General features: G+C 54.0%; 1 protein-coding gene across 3 annotated transcripts in view; it reads left to right on the top strand.

Annotated features, from left to right (window-relative positions):
* The window catches only part of SYT2 (synaptotagmin 2), a 105,494-nt gene extending 82,846 nt beyond the window's left edge, over positions 1-22,648 (top strand). For all 3 annotated transcript variants that reach the window (XM_032422352.1, XM_032422351.1, XM_032422353.1), the window contains exons 2-9: positions 7,831-8,025; positions 9,001-9,167; positions 10,541-10,660; positions 11,138-11,305; positions 11,675-11,842; positions 13,202-13,319; positions 14,223-14,356; positions 16,464-22,648. In XM_032422352.1, coding sequence (XP_032278243.1) covers positions 7,848-8,025; positions 9,001-9,167; positions 10,541-10,660; positions 11,138-11,305; positions 11,675-11,842; positions 13,202-13,319; positions 14,223-14,356; positions 16,464-16,670 — 1,260 coding nt within the window. In that variant the 5' untranslated portion in view covers positions 7,831-7,847 and the 3' untranslated portion in view covers positions 16,671-22,648. The remainder of the gene's footprint in view (positions 1-7,830; positions 8,026-9,000; positions 9,168-10,540; positions 10,661-11,137; positions 11,306-11,674; positions 11,843-13,201; positions 13,320-14,222; positions 14,357-16,463) is intronic.
* The last annotated feature ends 582 nt before the right edge of the window (positions 22,649-23,230 follow it).

A 23,230-nucleotide genomic window follows, 5' to 3' on the forward strand; every position in this document is an offset into this window, starting at 1 on the left:
TGGCTCCTCGAGGGTTCCTGGGTCACACTTCCAACCCGCCGAGCCAGGCTTTGAGGGCGCGGTGCTGTGGGGGGGTGGTCTGCACGAGCTTCCCAGGGTCTTCCCAGGAATGAGACCCTTCCTCATCCTTTCCCCTGTCTATCTGCTCCTGGCTGGGTCTCCCAGGCCCCCCTTCCCCCCTCCCCCCCGCTGTCCAACGCTGACCCCCAACCCTGCAGGCGCAGAGCAGGCACCCCCACGCAGCCCCAGCCTGTCTCCCCGGTGTCCTGGTGCTGGTGTCACAGACCCCTGCAGCCATCCCTGCCTGATGGTGCCATGTCATGTTTCCCGCTCTGGCGATTCTGACCAGACAGAGGAGTTCACTCCGTCCTGGGAGCCCCTGGAGCCTCCAATCATTTATCATCCTCAGCCCTTCCAGCTGGCTGCCTTCCCCAGGACTGCAGACTGAGCCATGAGGGAGGCCAAGGCAGCTATAAATCCCTGAGGATTTGGCTTTTTTCCTCCTTCCCTGTGCTTGTCTCCGTCTCTGCTCAGACGCAGGAAGCCTGCATCCCAGAGTGGGGAAGAGCCCTGGAGATGAAGGAGGCAGCTGTGCTGGAGGGGAAGGAGCATTGGATGGTGTTCCAGAAGATTCTGCTCCCAGCGCGGCTAGCAGCAGGGGCTGTGTGGCCTTGGACAAGTCACTTCACCTCTCTGGGCCTCTGTTTTCCATAGGACTATTGGGAACTAGTGCTGAGTCTTCAACATCTTGTTTCCTTAGCTTCTGGTAGAATGAGTAGGGAAGAAAAAACTGACCCCTTAGGCTTACCCAAGAGGGAACATAAAACTTTGTTGTTTTTAGAAATGCGTGCGTGCCCTAGAAATAGTTGGTGATGTCACAAACATTCATAACTGGGTGAGTTCTAAGAGGCTGGAGAGCGCAGGCATTGTGGACGTGAAAGGCATGTGACTCATCCATGCCTGAATGGAGAGTTATGAGGGCCTACTATGTGCTAGTCAGAAATCCCTGTATTCATGAATCTTAAAGTGAGTGGAGACACATGAAATGATAAAATATAGCGTGTGTCAGTTGGTGATAAGTGCTGTAGAGAAAAAAAAATGGGGGGGGAAGGAGGTGCCAGTGGTTGGTGGGGTTTGCACTTTCAAAAACGGTCATCACAGATGACCTTGCTGAGCTGAAGACTAGCCATGTGGAAATCTGCAAGGAAGAGTGTTTTAGGCTGAGGGAACAGCAGGTGCCAAGGCTCTGAGTTAAGAGTGTGCTTGGCATGGGTGAAGATCTGGAAGGAGGCCAGCGAGGCAGAGGGAGGGAAGGAGGAGAGCCCGGGGGGGGGGGGGGGGGAGAGGAGCGAGGGCACCGGCTGGGTGTGCAGGGCCTTGAAGGCTGTCGGGAGGATGGGGTACTTTGAGGGAAATGAGCCGCTATAAGGGTTTTGTTTTCGTAACAGGATCCCTCTGCCTGCTGGGCTGATAGACTAAAGATGGGCAAGAGGGAAAGTAGGAAGACTGACGAGCTTCCCGTCTTCCTTGTCCTGACAGAAAGGCCCCCTGAGGGGTGTCTGGTGGCTCAGTCGGTTGAGCGTCAGCCTTCAGCTCAGGTCATGATCCCAGGGTCTTGGGATTGAGCCCCGCATCGGAAAAAAGAAAGAAGAAAGAAGAAAGAAAGAAAGGCCCCCCGAGAAGGGCAGACCTTGGAGGGCCCCGGGGCAGGGCAGAGGGGCAGAGGGGCCTGGAGCCTCCGGAGGGCACCGTGGGGTCATTGGGTGGTGGGGAGAGGGCTTGGGCTGCTTTCTCTCTTTACATTTTTTAACTTCCTGGACTCTGGAAGACCGCAGAGCAAGGGGATAAGGGTCACTGAGTCACTTCAGAGGGAGCAACTCTCGAGGGGAAATGAAAACTCAGCCTGAAGAGCAGCCTTGGAAAGAGGAGACGCACTTCTCAGTGCTCTGGACAGGCTTGGGGCCGTGGGAAGGGCACGCACCATCCCATTTAATCCTAGCCTCGACTAAAGGTGCTAGGAATGCAAGGTCTGTTTGACAGTGAAGCCGTCTCATGCTCGGGGAGGTCAAAGAAACCAGCCAGGGTCAGACAGCCCGTAAGGGAATGTGCCCGACTTTAGCACAGGGCCGGCTGCCAAGGGAGAGGAAGGGTGGGCAGCCCTCGGAACTGTGCACACCCCCACTTACCTGTCTGGTCACACACGTGCATGCACGCACACGCTCCCCACTCTTGGCGGTGCGCGGCCCTGGACCCAGCCTGGTGACTACTGGAGCAGTCGGATTGAGTCTTAACATGCTTCTGGAAAGAGCCCTGGCAGCAGCCAGGCACAGGTGCCCTGGGCGTCTGGGGAAGGACAGGCTCGGTGTCATCTTCGAGGTGACATCACGTGCCCAGTGATCTAAGAGTCTGTGTCCTGCTCATTCCTTGTTCTAATCACGTACCAAATGTTTACTGAATGCCTGTCATATGTCAGCGGTATGGTGTCTGCCGGGGCAGGGTCGGCAAAGTTTCTCCTAAAGGACCAGACAGAGGGTAGAGATCACAGGCCTTTGTGGGCCACACAGCCTCTGCCGCGGCCACTCGGCTCCGTTGTGGTGCAGAAACAGCCAGAGGGATTGTGTGAGCGGATGAGTGTGGCCGTGTTCCAATAAAACTTTATTTACAAAGATTAAGCAGTGGGCTCGATGTGGCCCGCGGGCCATAGTTCTCCAAGCCCTGCACCAGAGCTACAGGGTGAGCAAAACAAGTGCAGTCTCTGCTTAAATAGTCCCAGGCCTCGTAAGTACTGTGAGAGTCTGGACGGGGCCACGGACACATATCAGGCCTCGATCTGGTGGGGGTGGCGGCAGGAGCCAGGAGTGTGGTCGGGAAGGCTTTCTTGAGGAGGTGCCATTTGAGCTGGGCTGAGACAGATGTGCAGGCATTAGCTCCGTGAAGCTGGGGAGCGGGGCACAGCATGTGCAAAGGCCACGTAGTGTGTATGTTGGGGGCGGCGCATGTGTATTAGAAGAAATAACAGAAGGCAGGTGTGGTTGGTGTTAGAGACTCAGGGGAGGGGAAGAGGAAATGATGCTGGGTACAGAATAGGACGGCCTCGTAGGCCACATTCAGGATTGTGGCTTGTGTCCTTGGGATGGCTTTTACCATAGTGACATGGTCAGATTCATGTTTTATGAAGATTGCTTCGGTGGCACCTGCAGAACTGATGGGAGGTGAGCGAGAGGAAGTACAGGGGATGGAGGGGGCTTGTCAAGGGCCCAGCTGGACCTCTGGGCCTCGGAGTTCAGAAGTAAGGTGGGTTCTGACAGTCATGGGAATGGGGATGTGGCTGAGGCCAGGGTGTGCTAGAGGTCACCTGGAGGCCCTTGGCCTGGGAAGAGAAGGCTTGAGGGTAAACCTTGAGGCAACTGATGGAGTCCGAATTCTGATGAAAATCAGGGAGTGGTCGGGGGGGAACACAAGGGAGGTCAAGTACGACCAAATGAAAGGTTCTGCTGGGCTCAGCGACCTTGCAGTCACCTGTGACTATGCAGAGAGCCACATCAGTGGAGTGATGGGGCAGAAGCCACGGAGGGGACGCTGAAGGGAGAGGGGCGAGGAAACAGAGACCATGTGGTGGGGCGTGGCCCTGTAGGGAGGGGGAGACTGAGGCAGCTGAACAAGGAGGGGTGGGGAGGGGTTTCATTGTTTGGTTGGTGGTATTTTAAAATGGAAAAATCCAGCAGAGGGAACCTTTCTTTTGCTTTTCTTTTTTTCTTTCTTTCTTTTTTTTTAAGATTTATTCATTTATGATTTGAGAGAGAGAGAGCAAGTGAGCAGGGGGTGAGGCAGAGGGAGAGAATCTCCAGTAGGGCCTGACATGGGGCTCAGTCTCACAACCCTGAGATCATGACCTGAGCAGAAATCAAGAGTCGAACACTTAACAGACTGAGCCACCCAGGCGCCCCATAGAGGGAACTTTTCTTATGCCCCGCCTTTCCCTGTTCCCATTTTTGTTTTGTTTTGTTTGTTTGTTTATGTTATTTGCACATTTTATTTGTTTTGTATCACTCAGTAGCTGCCAACTCTTAAAAATATGGTGGTGGCTCAAATGAAAACATTCACTATTCTAAAATAATTCCTGAGCCTACAAATAATTTTTTTTACAAGTGTATCCTCCACCATTGAAGAGGTTGCATGGTCTAGAGGAAAATAGGATTAGGCAGGCATTAGGAGACCTGGTGACCAGTCCCCAGTAGGCTGTGAATCAACTAGATCTGAACAAACTGGTTGACCAGGAAAGGTTGGGCATAAGGAAGAACACGGATCAAGAAGGTGTCCTGTGAAGGTCAGAAGGATCGTCTCCGAGATGGAGGGTCTGACCTTAGATAGGAGGAATGTACTCAGCTGAAACAGGAGGTTAGGAGGAGAGGGTGGTCAATATGCACGAAGGTCAGTGGTTTGGCCTCTGGTGGGGCATTATCAGAGATTTCTCTTCAGTGACTTCTAATAATAACAGGCCAGGTGTTGGGGCTGTGGGCAAGCCCCAGGGCCATGGAAATAGAAGGTTTGCAACGTCCATTGTGAAGGGAGGCAGAGTGAGTTGATGGGGAGCGTACCGAAGGTTTCCATGCAGGGTTGAAGGGCCGGCTGATGTTGAGAATCTCTGGGGCACCCAGCTGCCTTCATGCAGGATGCTCACCTGCAGTGCTCAGTGGTCTGGGGGGCAGTGGAGAGGACAATGCCGATAGTGGGTGTCTTCGCTCGGACCGCTATAACACAATACCATAAACCAGGAGGCTTATCAACGACAGAAATGTCTTTCTCACAGCTCTGAAGGCTGGGACGTCTGAGATTGGGGTGCCAGCACGGTTGGGCTCCGGTGACAGACCGCCGGCATCTGGCTGCTCACATGGCGGAAGGAGCCAGTTAGCTCTGGCATCTGCTTCTCCCGTGCCAACCCCATTCGTGAGGGCTCCACCGGATCACCTGAGCACCACCGAACATCATGAAGTTGAGCATTAGATCTCAACATGAGTGTGGGGGGACACGAACACTCAGTCCCTAACGGGCAAGGGGATCTCTCCAGGAGTGGTGTTTAGCCAGGCAGAGAAGGGGAGGGGTTGTAGGGAATTAGGGAAAAAGTTATTGGCATGACGGACCATGATGGGAAATGAAGACAGGAGGGGCTGATGGTGCCTCAGGAAGGTTAAGGAGATTTCTGGAGGAAGAAGAGCCTAGGCTGGGGGGAAAGTAAGTGTGAAGCTGTGAGTTGGGTTGGTGAGCCTATGACCTGCAGTCTGCAATATGGCAGGAGCTGAGGGAATGAGAGCAGAAGAGTTAGGAAATGCACTGGGGAGCTAGCCAGGGGCCAGAGGCCAGGCCCAGCAGAGATTTTATCTAAGTGTGATTTTATCTAAGTGTGATGAGAGGCCATTGGAGGGTTTAAAATAAATGGATCTGGCTGCAGTGTGGAGATTAGACAGAGCAGAGGAGACTGGAAAGCTTCCGGGTAGGTGGCTACAGTGGGACTCCAGGTGGAGGGGTGGAAAGTGGCGCAATTTGGAAAACACTGTGAGTGGAGCTGAGGAGTTTGCAGATGCCTTGTGGTGGTGACGGCAGGAGAGGAATTCAGGATGACTCCCAGCACTTTCTAGATGTGTAACTGAGCAAGTGGGCCCTGCATCTACCCCACCCATCTCTGGGTGCATGACCCTGCGCCTGCCTTCTATCAAGAGCCATCTTCTCGAGCATCTTCGTTATCCCCTTGCTTAGCTGGGCAGCTTTGTTCTCGTGGGTTTTTTTGTTTTTGTTTTTGTTTGTTTTTTTGTCAGAAGTGGATTTAAAAGGGCCTTCCAGGCCCCAGGCCCTGGAAAAGCCACTGCTCTGTGCTACGGCTTTATTAACAAGCCCCACGTTCCCTCCAAGTGGCTATTTGTCATTCTCCTCTGGTGATTCCCCAAGAACACTGGAGAATCTTTCATGGGAACTTGGGGATGACAAGACATCCATTATTGGCTGTTTTAAACTCTTTCCCTCTCCCTCTGGAGTCAGGGTGCATTCTAGGCTTTTACTCACTGCCGCCAAAGAGCAATTTTCAAAATGTAAATTTGTACACATTACCTGCATCCTTAAAACACTCTGACACTTCCCATTAGTCTTTGGGTAAAGACGAAGTCTTTGCTGTGGCCTGTGAGGTTCTGCGCCTGGGCCAGCCTGGCCGGCTCTGCCAGCCCCATCTGGACCCAGGCTCCCTCCACTCTGGTCTTCCTTCAGGTTCTGCACTCATCACACTGCTTCCTGCCTCTGGGCCTTTGCACATGCTATTCTCTCTGCTCAGGCTGCTCCTCTCCTCCTCACTTGGATATTTCCCACTATCCTCAGGTCTCAGTCGGTTCCTAAGGAAAGCATTTTTTCTCTCCCAGATTAGGTCAAATGTACCCCATTATAAACTCATACCACCAAGTATCTCTCCTTTCTGGCATTTCTCAGAATTACAATTTTATATTCACTTATGTACAGTTATTTAATTCACTTTATGGTGAGTTCCACAAAGGAAGCATGGTATGAGTTCAGTAAATTTGTTGAGTGAATGAATGAATGGTTCTCACATTTGTCCTCTCTACTCCATCCCCTACTTTCCTACTCTGGTCTGGATCCATGTTATCTCTGGCTGGCCTGTGGAACCAGCCGTCTGCCGGCCCCCAGCCCCAGCCTCACCTCCTCCAATGCCTGTGGAGCTATCTTCCCAAAGCCCCAATTTTAACAGAGCAGGGCACTCCTCTGCCTTAAATGAACGCCAGGCTCCACGTTCAGCGGGGAGTCAGCTTCTCTCTCTCTGCCCCTTCCCCCACTCGCATGCACACACACTCTCTTTCTCTCTAAACTAAATAAATTTTTTTAAAAAGAGAGAGAAAAGGCTTATGATAAAATCCTATGTTAAAAAAAAAGCAGAATGCCGAATTACATGTAGTATGGTCTCAACAGGTAAAAAAAACTCTGAAAAACTGTTACAAAATGCTCCAATATGTGAACCTGAGTTATCTCTGCATGGTAAAATTGTGGGCAGCTTCTCTTTCAATCTCTTGCCCTCTGTTTTCTAGAGATGTTGATGTAGATTGAGGGCAGGGATGATGACAGCAGGAATTTGATAGGAACAGGTAGGAATCTAGGCAGAACGAGGTCACAGAAGACGTTAAGGAGGAGAAAGGCTCAAGAAGGAGTCTTCGAAAGCAGAACCTTGCCTCCTTCTTAGAGTTGTGTGGTTGGATTTAAATGAGATATGTATGAAAGCGATTAGGTTTACAGGCTTTGGAGTCAGGCCGATTGGTTCACACATCAGTTTCAGAACTTACCAGCTAAGTGACCTTGGGAAATCTGCCTGACCCCTCTGAACCTTCATTTCCGCATCTGTTAAATGGGAATAATAATCAAACATTAGGCTATTGGGTCATGATCCTGGGAGTCCCGGAGTCCCAGGATCAAGTCTGCTTCTCCCTCTGCTCCTCCCCCCGGCTTGTGTTCTCTCACTCTCTCTCTCAAATAAATAAATAAATAAATAAAATAAAAATCTTTAAAAAAACCATTGGGCTATTGTTTGGATTAAATGAGGGTCATGCATGGAAAGTACTTTGCACAGTGCCTGACTCATATATGTCCTAACTTGATGTTGATTATTACTGTTGCTGTTTTCCCGCAGTTGTTAATATTATGGGAAATATCTTTGCATTATAAAGGGATTATTATTAATAGTCTTTAGATTTTGAAAGACTTTTCCCGGTCCTCTGGGTAGAGCTTTCTGCACTCAGACCTCTGGGATGTTCATCTGCTCCTGTTCCCTCTCATCTGCAGCGATCCCCTCTGCCACCATGAGGAACATCTTCAAGAGGAACCAGGAGCCCATTGTGGCTCCTACCACCACCACCGCCACAATATCAACCGGGCTCTTACCCAACTCTACCGAGAGTGGGGGCGCTGGGGAGAGTAAGGAGGACATGTTTGCCAAGATAAAGGAGAAATTCTTCAATGAGATCCAGAAGATCCCCTGTGAGTGTCCCAGGTGGCTGAGAGGGCGGGGTGAGGCTAGGGTTAGTGAAAGGCCTTGTGGGCAGGGCAGGGTGGGGAAGAGTGGGGAGCACCACTGGGACGTGATTGGCTGCATGTTTGGATTCCAGGATGGGTTATTTGGGGAGTCCCTTCAGGAATGGGGGAGAGTGTGGTCCGGCACTATTAAAAGGGAAGAAAGGGTTTTATGTGCCCCAGGCTCCCAGGGGGAAAAAAAAGTCCTTACAACTTAGAAAATTGTCAAAAGTTGAAACCAGAGGAAGATGAAAAATCATGAAACAGAAGTCATTATTGAAGTTTGCCAGTCACGTTTTGAAACTGCTTTAGTTTGGAAGACGGAAAATACCTCCCCTCCTCCCCCACTGCTTTCTGAATTTCTGGCAAAGGCTGGATAGGAGTCACCAGAGATTAAGGGGAGCAGCCCCCACCAGTGGGAGAGGGCGCTTCAGGACCCCGGAGAGCAGCCCAGGGCCCATCCCCAAATATTCGAGTTCCGCAAAGCTGAGCCTTCCAGGTCCTTAAGGAGCTTGGCCTGCTGGCTCTGGGTCAGCCCTCTCAAGACTGGACATAGGGAATGGGTTGAAGGGGCTCTTCTATACCTGGGTCAGATAAGGACCATCCCATGCTCTCCAATATAAGCCAGTTTTCCATAGATCAAACGAGTCAAAACTCAACAGAGCCAAACTGATGTTCTTCCTTGTACACACCTGGCTGTTATCTCTCAGTTAGGGGGCTATATCTACAAGGGCAGTAGGCTAAGGAGAGAGCAAGGTATTAATGAAAAGACACGCAAAAAGGATATGCAACTTATACATCAAGCACTCATGAGTGTGTGGTTTAGAAAGGGAGAGTGTGGGCATTGGAGTTCCTAGTCTCCACCCATTTTAGCCAATGCTATGGGGTCAGGGGCTGTAAGGCAGAGCACTGCTGACTTTGGGGTCCTCTCTGTGTGGGCAGTACCACCCTGGGCACTGATCGCCATTGCTGTGGTCGCTGGCCTCCTGCTCCTCACCTGCTGCTTCTGCATCTGCAAGAAGTGCTGCTGCAAGAAGAAGAAGAACAAGAAGGAGAAAGGCAAAGGCATGAAGAATGCCATGAACATGAAGGATATGAAAGGGGGTCAGGTAGGACAATGCAGGGGTGGGAGGATCGGAGAGGGGCCCAGCCCAGCCATTCCAGATGCTGGAAGGTGAAGCAAAGGCTTCTGGGCTCTACAGTCAAAACAGCTCCTCTTCTTAGAACTCCACACGCCCTCCCCCTGCCTATTGCCTGCATCTCTAGTGAAATGTTGTCTACCCATCAGCTGGTGGGAAGGGGGGACTTATTCACGTGTTAGCATGGACTCATCCTTGAAAAGACAGAGGAAGAGAACAATATATTGACCCCCAAAGAGGCTATGGGACAAAATGTTGGAAAGAGAAAGCCCAACCCTCCAGGAAACCGCCATTGGAGTGACCCTGTGTTTTCCTGCCAGAAGAGACTAAAGGACAAAATCTCACTGGAGGCCTCTACTTGGGATGGGTGCGGGATCAAATGAAGTGAAAGAATGGTCCTGAGGCACCGAGACAGGGCCAAGTGGAATCCATCTCTCTAGTCACATAATCACTTGGTTTATTTACCCCTGTTTTGGGGGTTTGATTGGCCTGGAAAGGTCCTTTGGTCAACCCTAGTTTCTCCTTTTAAGTTTACAAAGGCCCCTGTGTGCTTCACTTTTACCCACATTCGTTCATTTGTTCTGGGAGTGACTAGGAGAAATCTCTTGCTCAAGAAATCAATATGGAGGATGGAAGGAAGGGCCTGATCTCAAGAAGTCAGCCAGAGATTAAAGCCTTTGAGTGCTTGAGTGTGCATGTATATACATGCCTGTATGTGTGTGAATGTGTGTGTGTGTGTGTGTGTGCACGCCCCCGAAAGAAGCCTGCAGTATGAAGTTGGGGTGGGAGGGAAGACTCCAAGAATGATCTGGGTGTAGCTCAGCCTGGTCTCACCAGGTGCCTGTAACTGCAGGGGCTGGTCTGAGCTGTAGGATTTTCTCTTACATCACTTTTTTCCTTCTCTTCTCACCTCTGTGTACTCTCCATACTCATGAATGCCCGGACCGCGCTCCTGGTAAGTCTTGCCCAGGGTGGGTGGGGCCTGAGCTGGGGAAGTATTGGGGAGGGGTTACCAAGGGAAGCACCTCTCCCCTACCTCAAGAAGCTCCAGAGCATCGGCGTGGTGCCTGGCCTCATAGGACTGTGTCTTGCAGGGAGAGAGGCACCCCCAAACCGGAGCCGTGTCTTCTGGACACAGGCTGGGGTTCTGAGGGGCTGCCTGGGGGCTTTGAGGGGCTGTGGCAGAAACAAGTCCCGAGGACAGTGCCACATTCCTGCTCCTCGCCCCACACCCAGCTCCGAGTCAGGGTGGGCACAGAGGGGCTGGCTTCCCGTTGGCCCTGCACCAGCCAGGCTCCGTTCTCTCCTTTTAACTCACCCCTCCTCTTGCGCAGCCCCCACAGGATGATGACGATGCAGAGACCGGCCTGACTGAGGGAGAAGGTGAAGGAGAGGAAGAGAAAGAGCCAGAGAATCTGGGCAAACTGCAGTTTTCCCTGGATTATGATTTCCAGGCCAACCAGGTATGAGGGCTGGACTGGGGGGTGAAGTGGGGGATGGGGCAAAGGGCTGGGATCTGGGTGGGAGGGGGATAGAAACAACTCCACACTCCCACACCCCTCACCCCCACCTTGGCCCATGGACATTGCTCCTTTTCATGGGGTGGGGTGGGCTGGAAACCCTAGGCATGTACCCCGAGACATTGACTCTGCCTTGGCCACCAGCGTGCCCTAGAGAAGGTTCCCTGGCTCAGATGGGCTCTGCTGTAAACTTGCCCACCGACCTTGGGCAAATCAGTTGCCCTCTCAGTTTCCGCTTCTACTGATATCATGCCAGATTCCTGGGGCTGGAGATGGAGACCAGTTTTCTTCTCTAGCACCAGCCTGTTCCCACCTCCCCAGCAGCCCGCCGCTGGGGAAGAGTTGGTGAGTGCTGGGTCCGGGCCCAGGTCTGGTGTTGGAGCAGTCCTGAGACTCAGGGCCCCCTTGTTCTCTCCACAGCTTACCGTTGGTGTTCTGCAGGCTGCTGAATTGCCTGCCCTGGACATGGGAGGCACCTCAGACCCTTATGTCAAAGTCTTCCTTCTTCCAGACAAGAAGAAGAAATACGAGACCAAAGTCCATCGGAAGACACTGAACCCTGCCTTCAATGAAACTTTCACCTTCAAGGTGATGCCGGCGGGAAGGATAATGCCAGTCCCCTCCCCGATCCCAATTCCATTTGAGTTCTGCAGATCTTTCCTTGGTCCTTAGCCATGGCTAAGGCCCTGGAATGAGCTCAGGCTGGAACAATGGCAGGTTGGACTGTGGGCTTATGTGTGAGGTCACAGCTCAGGCTCCTGTAGGACTGGGACATCCCCCCTTCCCACACACATTCTGCTCCACCAGACCCCGAAGTCTTCTCTCTGTGTCTACAGACTCACTGGGAGTCCCATGGGCTATCGGGAACAGAGCTCAGCCCCAGGGTCCTGCCCACAGCAGCCCCTGGAGGTGCGTGAGTTGCTTTGACCCCTCTCTGATCCTGCTTGTGCCCTGCAGGTACCATACCAGGAGCTAGGAGGCAAAACCCTGGTGATGGCTATCTATGACTTTGACCGCTTCTCCAAACATGACATCATTGGGGAGGTAAAGGTGCCTATGAACACCGTGGACCTTGGCCAGCCCATCGAGGAGTGGAGAGACCTGCAGGGCGGGGAGAAGGAGGAGGTGAGAGGTGGAAGACGAATGTGGCTGCCGACCTGGGTTACCACCTATTGGCATGACAGGGAGAGGGCAGGCTTTAGAGTTGGTGAGCCGGGTTAGGATCCCAACTCCACACCTCCGGCTGTGTGACCCTGGGTATGCCACTTAATCTCTGTAGACCCGGGTTCTCTCCTGTAGCCTGTTTTTGCAGGTGAGAATTACCTATCTCTGTAATGCACCTGACACCCAGTAGGCATTTGGCATCTAGTAGGTGCTCAAGTAAAGGAGAACACCATTATTATTTTACTCCTAAGGTCCTGCTGTCACTTAGGGCCAGTGATTCATGACTTTGTGCCTCAGTTTACCCACAGGGAAAGCCCACATTTATTATAAAAGTTTCTCAGTATGGGGGCTTGTCCTCCCAGCAACTGCTACAGCATTCAATCACTTACCAAACACTTACTGAGCACCTACGGTGTGCCAAATACTCCATTTTAGCCACTGCTCCTTCCAGGCGTCGGTCCTTTGTCTCGGCCAAGCCCCTGCTCTGTGCCCAGCACAGTACCAGGTGGTAATGGAGGGGGTGAGAAGAGACACTTAAGACACCCTTCCTTATCTTGGGGCTCACGCTGTGTGAGAGCAGGGCCAGCACACCTGAGCTGGGATATGGGTGAGGTGGTCAGAATTGGCCCAAGTGGCCCCGTTTCTGAGAAGCTCGACTCTGGCGTGATGTTGGCAGAGCTCCTAGGACTCAGCAGCCCTGGGTTCTCATCCTGCCTCCAGTGAGAAATTGTTGTGGGGCTTTGTGGAACTCTCACTGGTCACAGAGAACCCTCCACTTATCTATGTGAAAGCGTTGCGGGGACAGTAACCCAGGAAAAGGGACGCAAAGTGCGTTGAAGACCACGGATCACTGTGCCAGTGAAACGGTTGTTGGGAGCTACCTCCAGGGCGGGAGGGGTCAGGGAGGAAGACCTCAGAGACACTCAGCTTCACCGTGTCCTTGGAAATGAGCCCTTTCCAGTGCGCCACACCCACTCCTTCCCCCCTCCCCTGGGCCTGGGGTGGGAGCCCGGCCACACCCCGAGCCCCCGCCTTCCCCGCCCTCCCCGCCTTCTATCACGCACACACTCCTGCCCGCAGCCTGCGCTCCTTCCACTCACTCCTGAGGCCATGGCTGCTGCAGCCCCACTCTCGGGACTTTGTTGAACTGCAGCAGGAGGCCCCCAAGACCTTCTCAAACGTCACAGACGTGGGGACTGGGGACCCAGAGAGCTGGGGAGGCACCACTGTCTCGCTAGTCTCGGCAAGAGGGGGGTGAGCCGCGTTGGACGCGGTGGGACGGCAGAGCTGACCCTGAGTCCTGCTCTCCCCACTGGACAGCCAGAGAAGCTGGGCGACATCTGCACGTCCCTGCGCTATGTGCCCACGGCCGGGAAACTCACCGTCTGCATCCTGGAGGCCAAGAACCTGAAGAAGATGGACGTAGGCGGCCTTTCAGGTACATGCAGGGCTTCTGGCTGCCACTGGGTGGCACCAGCGAGCCAGTCACGGCCCAGAGCCCTCTGTTCACACGCCTGTTAGAGCCACACTTTCCTGCCCTGGGACACAGAGGATACGTCAGAGCAGCTGGGGGTCCTGAGGGCAGGACCGTGGAGCAGGAGACGCCTGGCCTTCCCTCCTTTCTCCGAGGGTGCCCTGCCCCTGCTCAGTATGGACCATGGAGGAAAGGATCAGAGAAGCTTCATCTCCCAGATGAGTTAGTGACTTCTCCCAGGGAAGTGTAGGAAGGGGACGGGGTGCAGCCCAGAGCTGGCCTCTCTGTCGTGTCACCGACCATCTGGGACACTTCTCCAGGAGAGGCCCTGCTGGCTCTACCTTGGAAGGGGACTGCAGGGTGGGGAGCGCTCGGAGCGGGGCTGACCCACAGCACGGGGTCTGCTGGCCCCAGCTCTGTCACTGACCGGTTGTGTGACCGGGGACACGTCATTTCCCTTCTGTGCGCCTCAGTTTCTCAGCTGCAAGGTCTGGAGGATTGGACCGAATCAGGGATGGCAGATGTGTGTGGTGTCTTTAGCATTCCTCTGTCCCCTGCCCAGACAGATAGCACCAAGTGACCCCCTTACTCCTTCTGGACGAGGCCTTCCTTAGTCTCAGGAATGGCCCCCATGTAATGCTCCAGGCAGCCACAACCAGTCAGCCCGCGGTGGTCTTGGAAGTGCAACTTTCTTGCTGCCCCTGAACTAGACACTTACTTTGCTTCTTTTGGACTCAGCAGCCTGCGCCTCAGGGCTTGCTGGGCGCCTGGCCTTGGTCGGTGGGCGCTCTGGGAGGCGAGTGCATTTGGTGGGAGGGTGGGGGAGGCTAAGGGAGCCTCTCTGGGGCTGGGATTCTCCCTGCGCAGACCCCTACGTGAAGATCCACCTGATGCAGAATGGCAAGAGGCTCAAGAAGAAGAAGACGACGGTGAAGAAGAAGACCCTGAACCCCTACTTCAACGAGTCCTTCAGCTTTGAGATCCCCTTCGAGCAGATTCAGGTGCTTGGGTTTTCGGGCACAGAAGCACAAGCGGGTGGGGGCGGCACGTGTGCCCTCGTGGGGGCTCAAGGGAACTCACCCAAAACCTCGAGCCGCCTCGCTCAGGCGGGGAGGGCTCTGGCTCTCACTGTCCCATCCTGGGGCCTCCTTCCTGGGGCCCCTTCTACAGCTTCCCCCGTTCCTGAGATGAACATGAACTATTCAAAACAAGTCATTCCTTTAGGCCTGGGGGGCAGCCGAGTGTGCGGTGCGCCCCGTGAGGTTGGAGCTGCCGAGGAGGCGGGGGCAGCCTCATCCTCTTCCTGCTCTTCCTGGTCCAGCCACTTCCCATCTTGCTCATCCTTCCCCCTCTTCTGCTGCTCCCTAGGTCTGTCCCCAGCTACCCCTCCGCCCCCTTCCTCTCTCCTCTTTCCTTCCGTCCTTCCCTTCTCTTCTCTCTCCTTGCTTCCTCCTGCCAGCAAGCTCTGTAAGTGTTGGAGGCGAGATCCGTGTTTCACCACGAGCGGCCATGAGTGGGATCTGAACATGGCAGGACCAGATACCCACCCAGCCGTCAGGGGCTTGCAGAGTGCTGGATCCTTTTGGAGTCTTGGTCTCTCCCTCTTTGGAGTGAACTGCCCCCTCTTCTCTCCCTCTCCCTGCACCCCCTGCCCTCCCCTCCCTAGGGCTGGGAGGAAGGGGTGCCAAGGGAATCGTCCGAGCTGGTGCCGTCATCTATGGAGAATTCATCAAGGGGATAAGGGGCAGCTCGGTGATAATGTTAGACCAAGAGGGGTCGTCCTTGTGGAAAACTTAAGGTGGATATAAAGGGAACTGGCCCAGGGGGTTTAAATTCGACGTGCCTAAAACCAGTATAATGATCTTCCCCATACGGCTCCCAGCCAAACCTGCTTCGTCTGCCTTCTGTTTTCAAGTGAGAGACCAGGGCATCATCTCAGACCCTCTGCCCTTTTTCTTTCCTTTCTCATTTATCCCATATACTTTGCTGAGCACTCCCTAAGTGCCAGGAACTCACGAGGTGCTGGAGAAACACATGTGTAGAAGACACAGTCCTTGCTGTCCGAGGACCTCACAGTCGGGAGGGGCGGCAGTAACAGGCCACCGAAACACAGGGAGAGGGGGCTTCAGCGTGAGCAAACGCAGAGCACGGTGAACAACACAGCTGAGGCTTGCTGGAGCAAGTTTGGTCCTAAAGGATGAGCCTGAGTTGGTGGGGGGAGGATGGGGGGGCAGGCCAGAGGAAGGTACTGATTGTCCCCTCAGCCAGTCCGACTGACGACCAAGTCCTCTTGATTCTCTCCCCTCAACACCTCTCCAGTCTGGCCCCTACTTCCATTCCCACTGCCCTGCCTTGGTTCAGGCATTCACGACCCCCCGCCCCTCCCGACCCTACCGCGGCCCCGCAGCCAGTCCCAGTCCCCCTCCAGTGAATCTCCCGCCTCAGTGCCAGGGTTCTCGTCCTGAAATTTCCATGCCACTCCTCTCAGAAGCCTTTGGGAGCTTCCTGCCACTCGGCTGAAGAATAAAGGCCCATTCGTGGGGGGCTGCTGGCCCCATTTCCGCCCTGTTGCTTCTCACACTCTACCTCAGTGGCTCTGAACTTTGTTTCCCAGACACCCAGTGCACACTTGTGTTTCTGGCCTTGACCCAGGCTACTCTTCCTTCCTGGGATCCTCTTCTGTCTCTGCCTAGAAAAGCCCTCACCCTCACCTCCCAGTTTCTGTGTCACCTCCTCTGTGAAGCTTTTCCTGTCAGTGTCTGTCACTTGGGGTTGTAGGTGTCTCAGTACGTGTCTGCTGCTTTCCTTAGAGGCGCTGTTCACCTTTTCCCTTTTCCTCCCCGCCCTCCACCCCAGGCCCTCAATGGCGGGCGGAGCAAGGCACATGCTCAGTAGGTGCCTCTCGGTAGAAACAAAGGCTCTTTCCAGCAGGTGTGGTCTCTGCCTCCGTGTAAGTTCAGTCTTAGTTGGAGCCAGAGAGGGAAGCAAGGTGCCCTGGGAGGCCTCTCCTTGCCGAGCATTTGGAGTAGAGGATGGAGGAGGACGAGTTTGGTCACGGGATCGCTCATTTTCACCTGCCAACCTCCTCCCTCCTTTGTTTCCCCACAGAAAGTCCAGGTGGTGGTCACCGTGCTGGACTACGACAAGCTGGGCAAGAACGAAGCCATCGGCAAGATCTTTGTGGGCAGCAACGCCACGGGCACGGAGCTGCGGCACTGGTCCGACATGCTGGCCAACCCCCGCAGGCCCATCGCCCAGTGGCACTCGCTCAAGCCCGAGGAGGAGGTGGACGCACTTCTGGGCAAGAACAAGTAGGCAGCAGCGCCGGGACCCCGCGCCGTGACAGACACTGACAAGATCCAGAGCTATCAATACCTCAGTTATGCGACCTTAGAGGTTTTCTTTCTCATTTGTTTGTGGTTGTGTCCCTGTTTTTCCTTCCTTTTCTCTTTTTAAAGACCAACTTCCCTCTGATGGCTGTGTGAGGAGAGTCCCCTAACAGGTGAAAGAGAAGCCTGGCTCTTTTCTTCGTCCCAGGAGCTGTCCTTGCTGCATGCCCTGTCACGTTTCCCTCTCACTTCTTCAAAGCTTCACTGAAGCCTCACCCTGAGCGAGGCCCTCTTCCGGCAGAAAGTCGCAGCACTTCCTGTTTTTTGAGTGTTCTGGACCAACAAAATGGCAGCACATCCTGTTTCCTGACAGGAAAGGCAACACAGTGGCCTATGCTGTGTGTGTGTGTGTGTGTGTGTGTGTATGTGTGTGTGTGTGCGTGCGTGTGCACGCGTGTGTATGCGTGTGCGTGCATGTGTGTGAGCATCTCTCTGCGTTCCTGGAATGAGCCATGGACGGTTAAGTTGTGTGGGAAGAGAAGGCTCTTCAGGGACCCTGAAATGAAGAGACGTCCACTGTCTAAGTGGGAGATCTTCTGTCAGCTCGTGGAGAGGGCTCAGAATCCTGGTCAGAAGCCAGAAGCTCCCGTACTCCTTGTGGGTGGCTATTTGGGAGGCAAGATGTGGAGACTGGATTTGTCCAGAACTAGAACCAAACCCCTGATGCCATCACAGACTTCCTCCTGTCAGGCATCGTTTCCCCACAAGTGTGGTTTCTGGGACATTCATGGACATGAACTATTCACTAGATTGGTCAGGCTCTAACAGGGACCATCACTCCTGGGACCTCATATGTTGATGACAGTTAACATCAAACTATGAAGAAACAAGACCCATTACCTAGAAAGACCAAATGAAACTCCTGGATCTTCTTCACTCCCTTCCAGTGGGAAACACGGATGCTTCCTCCCTTTCCAGAATTTAAGCTATGCGGTTCATTTGCATTGATTCCCCATGATGCTTTTGCTTCTGTTTTCTCTTTTAATCTAAATGGAGCAACGCTATCTGAAGACTGTTATCTGTACAGAGCCAGAGAACTCTAAAAGAAGGTTTAAATATTCTTAGTTCCCCTGAGGTCCAGGTAAGAAGGGGAGGATGGCGGACAGATGGCAGAGATTTCCCGGATGAGATAGGTGGGAGTGCTGAGAATCCCCCCAGCTCCCACTCCTCTGCCTTCCATGCCAGACAGCTTATGGGTAGCTGGTGTGGCCCAAGGAGACCTGTGGGGAGGCCCCATCCTACTATTCCTTAGGGAGGCTTCTCTCTATGAATGCCAAGAAGCAGGATATCCATTCCAAATGGATGGTGGAGGACACCTGCTGGGGTTTCTACCCCGCGCTCAGTTGTGTCCCATTCCCTCTTCATCTTTTGTTCCCAGCACTGATAAAAAGCCATATAGATGTTAGTCAAGTTTGCACTGAGCCTCCTTCCAAACATTCAGCCTGGGCAAGAGAGTTAGGCCCCACATGGCCTGAGGCCAGCACCACTTCCTTCCGCCCCTTCCTCCCATCCTTGCCTCCCTTCCTTCAGCCTCTCTCTTCCATCAATGAAGCCCTGAGGCCCCTGCCACTTCTTCATCACAGAATACTCATAGCTTTCTCAGAACCTTGGGGATCTCTCTCCCGGCAAAAATTCCCGTCGTGCCCCATCTGGGCCACCTCAGCTTCCTGTAGGTACCTGAGATAGATGGACAGTGTTAGAGAAAATCAGGCTTTGAGGATCCACATGAAGAAGGTGCAGAGTGTCTTTTTATTTTGTTAAAAGAAAGATGGGTTTTTTGTTTCTGCTGTGCCATGTTTTTTGGTTAGAGTACGGGATGAGGGAACACCTCCACCAGAACCAGACTGGGAAGCGGGTTTCAGCCTTGTTCATCTCTCAGAGACCCTTCTCCTTCTTGCTAGTGGCCCTTGGTACATGGGAGATTGTATTTTACTGGACCCTGTGTGAGTGTGGGTGTGTACTTAATGATGAGAAGGTTGGACTCTGACAAGGACTGTGAGCTTTGGTCCTTGGGACCAGAGTTGTGGTCATGGTAGAGAGTTGTAGGAAAATAGGGTGCCTTCAGAATCTGGCTGACTGCAGCGTAAGATGTCCTGGTATGGACATCAGAAGTCACTGGACTCTTCTTCCATCCCCAGAGCTGTGGGATTTTGGTGCTTTCTCAGGGTCTCTCTCCCCACCATATCCCACAACCCTTGTTCATAGGACCTCCCTGTCAATCTCATCTTCCTTACCTTCATTCTTTTGCCCTTTCCCAATGTACTTTCTACTACGTGAGAGTCTTCTCTGCCCATGAACCTCATTCAGCCCTTCCAGAGCCCAAGATTTGCCACTCTCCTGATGGGGAGGAAAGGAAATGGTGGGTGCCTCTGGTGGTTTGGGTGGCCATGTGCCAGAAGACAGGGGCTGGATCTTGTTACTCTGGGCCCACGTCTAGTGAGCAGCCTTGAGGGGTGGGGACAGGTTGCTGAGAGACTGAGTGTGGGCAACAATTCCTCCCTCCCACCCACCTAGGTTCTGGCTGGTCCTCGGATGGGCACTTGGCCCAGATGAGCCATCCTAGTGAAGGCATCTGTCCAGGTCCATGAACTAGGCAGGTGAACATACTTATGCTTGTAAGTTTTCTACACCTGAGGGGTGATGTTACCCGAAGCACGGAGCATCGTTCTGAACCCTCACTTCCGTGCAGGCTTATTTCTGGGGATGTTAGGATGCTGGGGTGTATGCCCTAAGTAGGACAGAGTTAGTTCTGGCTAGTGAGGGGTTCTGGAGGCCTCTGCGGCTGTGAGTTCTCACTCCCAAAGTCTATTGCAGACAGGAAAATAGGATAGAAGTGATTTTTTCCACATGAACTGAGACCATAAAGACCCAAACCCAATCCCACCCGGAACTGGGGTGAGGCCAGAAAGCTCAGTCCTCTCCTTTCTCCTTGAATAATCATTCCAGAAGAGAAACTAACTCTGCCAGAGCCCTATGCAGATTTTTGGACTTTGGAAGCGGAAGCTGAGGCCTGGGGGAAGCAGGGTAGAGAACACTTGGGCAACCCCGAGAGAGTGAGTGAGCAGGTGCTTCGCATGAACAAGAGAAGCGCCTTTGCAGGGATCCCTCAGCTGGAGGATGGGACAGCAGGGATTAGAGCATAGTCTCAGATCCTGATCTTTTTTTCTTCCCAGGAAACCATACATAGCTGTGGTTCTGCAGAATCAGTTTGGGATGATTTTGCTGGCCCAGGGCTCCAGTGAGAGAGAAGGGAGAGGTTGTAGCAGTCCTCCTGTGGGTAAAACCAGCTCCCTGAAAAACAAGGCTCCATGCAGTGGGGTGGTGGTGGGTGAGCAGAGAGGTTGAGAAACCTCCCCTGGGGTTGGGAGTGAGAGATTCCACATTCCTTTAATGTATGCTAATTCTTGGTCTCACCCAACCACATACAGAGAGAGACTGTCCTTTGTCCCTCCACACAAAGGTAGGAAGCGACTGAGCCAGAACCTGCCCTCCAACCCTCCACTCTGTCCCTACTCCCCTCCCCCTTCCCACCTGAGGCTGGTTGGGGGCCCTTTCTCAGAGCCCTGGCTGGTGGCAGGCAGGGAAGAGTCCCAAGGCCTGGTCTCGGTGGCCCAGAGTCCCACGACATGGTTGTCAGATTTGGCAAATAAAAATACAAGATACCCAGTTCGATTTGCATTTTGATAAACAGTACTTAATTTTAAAGTCTAAGTATGTCTTAGGCAAATTTGGGACATACGATACAAAAAGTGATTTGTTGTTTATCTGAGATTCAAATTTAACTGGCCATCCTGTGTTTTATCTGGCACCCCTATTCTATGACCACTTCCCCCCCTCCCCCTCAGTCCCAGGGGGCCAGAGACTGGTCACCAAGGATCTTACTTAACCTGCTTTTCGAGCTGCAATATTGAGAAGGGGACACTGTGACTTGAAGACACACGAATATACTTTATTTTTTAAGTGACAACAAAACAAGAACCTTCTGAAGCCATTTGAGCCTCATGACCCCCTCCATGCGCGTTTAGTTATATATAAAAGAAGATAGTGATCTATAAACCTATGAACCGAATCTTGTTTACTCAACATGCATGTCTCTGACTTTCTGTAAATAGCCGCATGGCCATGCTGAGAGTCCCCCTAACCCCTGCCCTCGACCCCACTTTACACAACTCGTTGAGGCCGCCCCTTCGATTTTATGTCACGTAAAGTCTTTGTCCCCAAGCCCCACCCTGTCTCACCCCATCGGGAACCCCCCAGTGGGAGCCACCGGCTGGGGGCGTCGGCGTCGGTTTCGGGCCCGGGCACCAGCCCTGCCTTCGGGGACGTGGGAGGACACTGGCGCCCCGAAGGCCCGTCCCCACCGCCTGCTGCACATCCGTCTGCAGAGCTGACCCTCAGTGTACCGTGCGCTGTGTCCAGCCCGGGCTCTGCTGTCCCGGGAGCTTCTGTGTCCCGCGTATGTGTGCGGTGTGCCCCTTCCTCCCACTGTATGAATTCACTGAAAAGCCATAAAGGGGGCCTCCTGCCGGAGACTGCCCTTGGTTCCTCCCAGGAGCCCCCCGTGTCCCTCCGACTGGCTCCCCACAGAACACTTGTGAAGGGCTCACCTGCTGTCACCCCTCCCGCTCTCTCAGCCCCGTGTCACGAGGACGGATGCGTCCAGGGCTTCTGGCCGAGTCCCAGGAGGCGTCCGGGCTGGCCCTGCCCAAGCGGGCTCCTCCACCTGGATTTGACAGTCCAACGCCATCTCCATCCTGCGTGTGGACGGGGCAGTGGGGGGGACGCCACAGTTTCGGGGCACTGAGGAGACACCCAGGATTTTCGGGAGCAGCTAGTCAGCGGCTCAGGTTCCCATCCCCTCGGGCTTGACAGAACCAGCCCTGCTTCTGTAACACAGTGGGGTCAGGGCCGGGGGTGGCAATGCAGGGGGCGGGGGTGCACTGGAGAACGCAGTGGGTTAGGCTCTTCCCACCGTGCTCCCTCCTGCAGGCTGACAGCGCCCAAGAGTGGGTGGCCTGAGGCCTGCAGACCCCCCCAGCCAGGAGCACCCTGTGGTAGAGAACTGGGGGAGCAGAGCTGGGGGCTCTGTAGGTCCCACATCACTCTGTTGTACCAGGACGGGCATGTAAGCTCCCAGCCTGCAGCTCCTGGCCCCATGGGCACGGCCGAGGGCAGACAACTCATGGGAATAATGCCAGGAGGCCTCGGGCATGGCGACTGGTAAGCACGAGGAAGGAGAGAGACAAGAACGTGAGGAGGACAAGGCCGAAGGCGGCGAGGTGGGCTCTGCCCTTCACAAAGCACGACCTGTGAGCACGCAGGAGCCCCGGGGATCTTCGTGCTGGGGACCATCTCCGGCTGGGCTGGGAGCTTGGAGGAGTGGAGGGAAGACGTGCCTAGCCTCCCGCTAGCGCTCTCTGGGACCCTCCCGCTCTCCACACCCACGGCAGACCGCGGTGCAGGCAAGAGTTGAGGGGCTCTGGCCTGGTGAGGTGGCAGAGCCGAGTGCATGGGTCTCTCCATCCAGCCCTCCTCAGCCATCAGGACTCGAGGAGGACCCTCTCCAAAGAAGCTTGACTGTTCTGCCCTGACTCCTCCCCATCTAAGGACTTGAGTTGCTGCTTTCCGAAATCCCAGGGATCTGAAAACTTCAAAACCAGTGGGGGGTGGGGGGGGCAGACCCTAGCCTGCCTCAGGTCACCCCTGGAATGCATCGGCCCGGGCAGGAACCCTGCCTTTGTCTCCATAGGAAGGACACCTGTGTGGCTCCCACCCCCACGCCTCGCCCCCCACCTCCTCTGCTTGGCAATGCTCTCCACACCCCCCTTATGTGGACTCTGTTGTTCTTGTCTGATCTCTTGTCAAATTGTTATTTTGTAATGAGCTGCGTCTCCTTATTAAAGAAATGAGCTGAAAGAAACCTGGGGGTGGGGGGTGTCTCTAGTGTTTGCCAGGCTGCAGGGAGGGGGCAGGCAGGAACTGCCTCCTGAGGGTCTGCATGGCGGCCACGGGTGGGAGAGGGTTCGGAGAATCTGGCCTCGAGGCCAGCGCCTTCCTTCGGGGAAGCAGGACAAGGGGCCTGAGGCCTGTTCTCTTCTTGGGGATGCAGTCTGTGATGGGTGGTGGGGCACACATATCCTCATGACAGCTTTCTGGGGTCAGGGCTGTGGTGCTGGGGGACATGGTCTGGGAGGCTGGGGGATCCTCGATTCCTTTCCCCGTGGGCCTGGGCTTGGGGAAACAGCCACCTTCTGAGCGCCAAGACACGGAAGCTGGGCCTGGGGAATGGAAGTTTGAAAAGTGAGAATTTCTTTCTTTTTTTTTTTTTTTTTAAGATTTTATTCATTTATTTGACAGAGAGAGACACAGCAAGAGATGGAACACAAGCAGGGGGAGTGGGAGAGGGAGAAGTAGGCTCTCCACTGAGCAGGGAGCCCGATGCGGGGCTCGATCCCAGGACCCTGGGATCATGACCTGAGCCGAAGG

The sequence above is a fragment of the Phoca vitulina genome, unplaced genomic scaffold (genome assembly GCF_004348235.1).
Source record: "Phoca vitulina isolate PV1807 unplaced genomic scaffold, GSC_HSeal_1.0 scaffold26, whole genome shotgun sequence".
Classification (NCBI taxonomy): domain Eukaryota; kingdom Metazoa; phylum Chordata; class Mammalia; order Carnivora; family Phocidae; genus Phoca; species Phoca vitulina.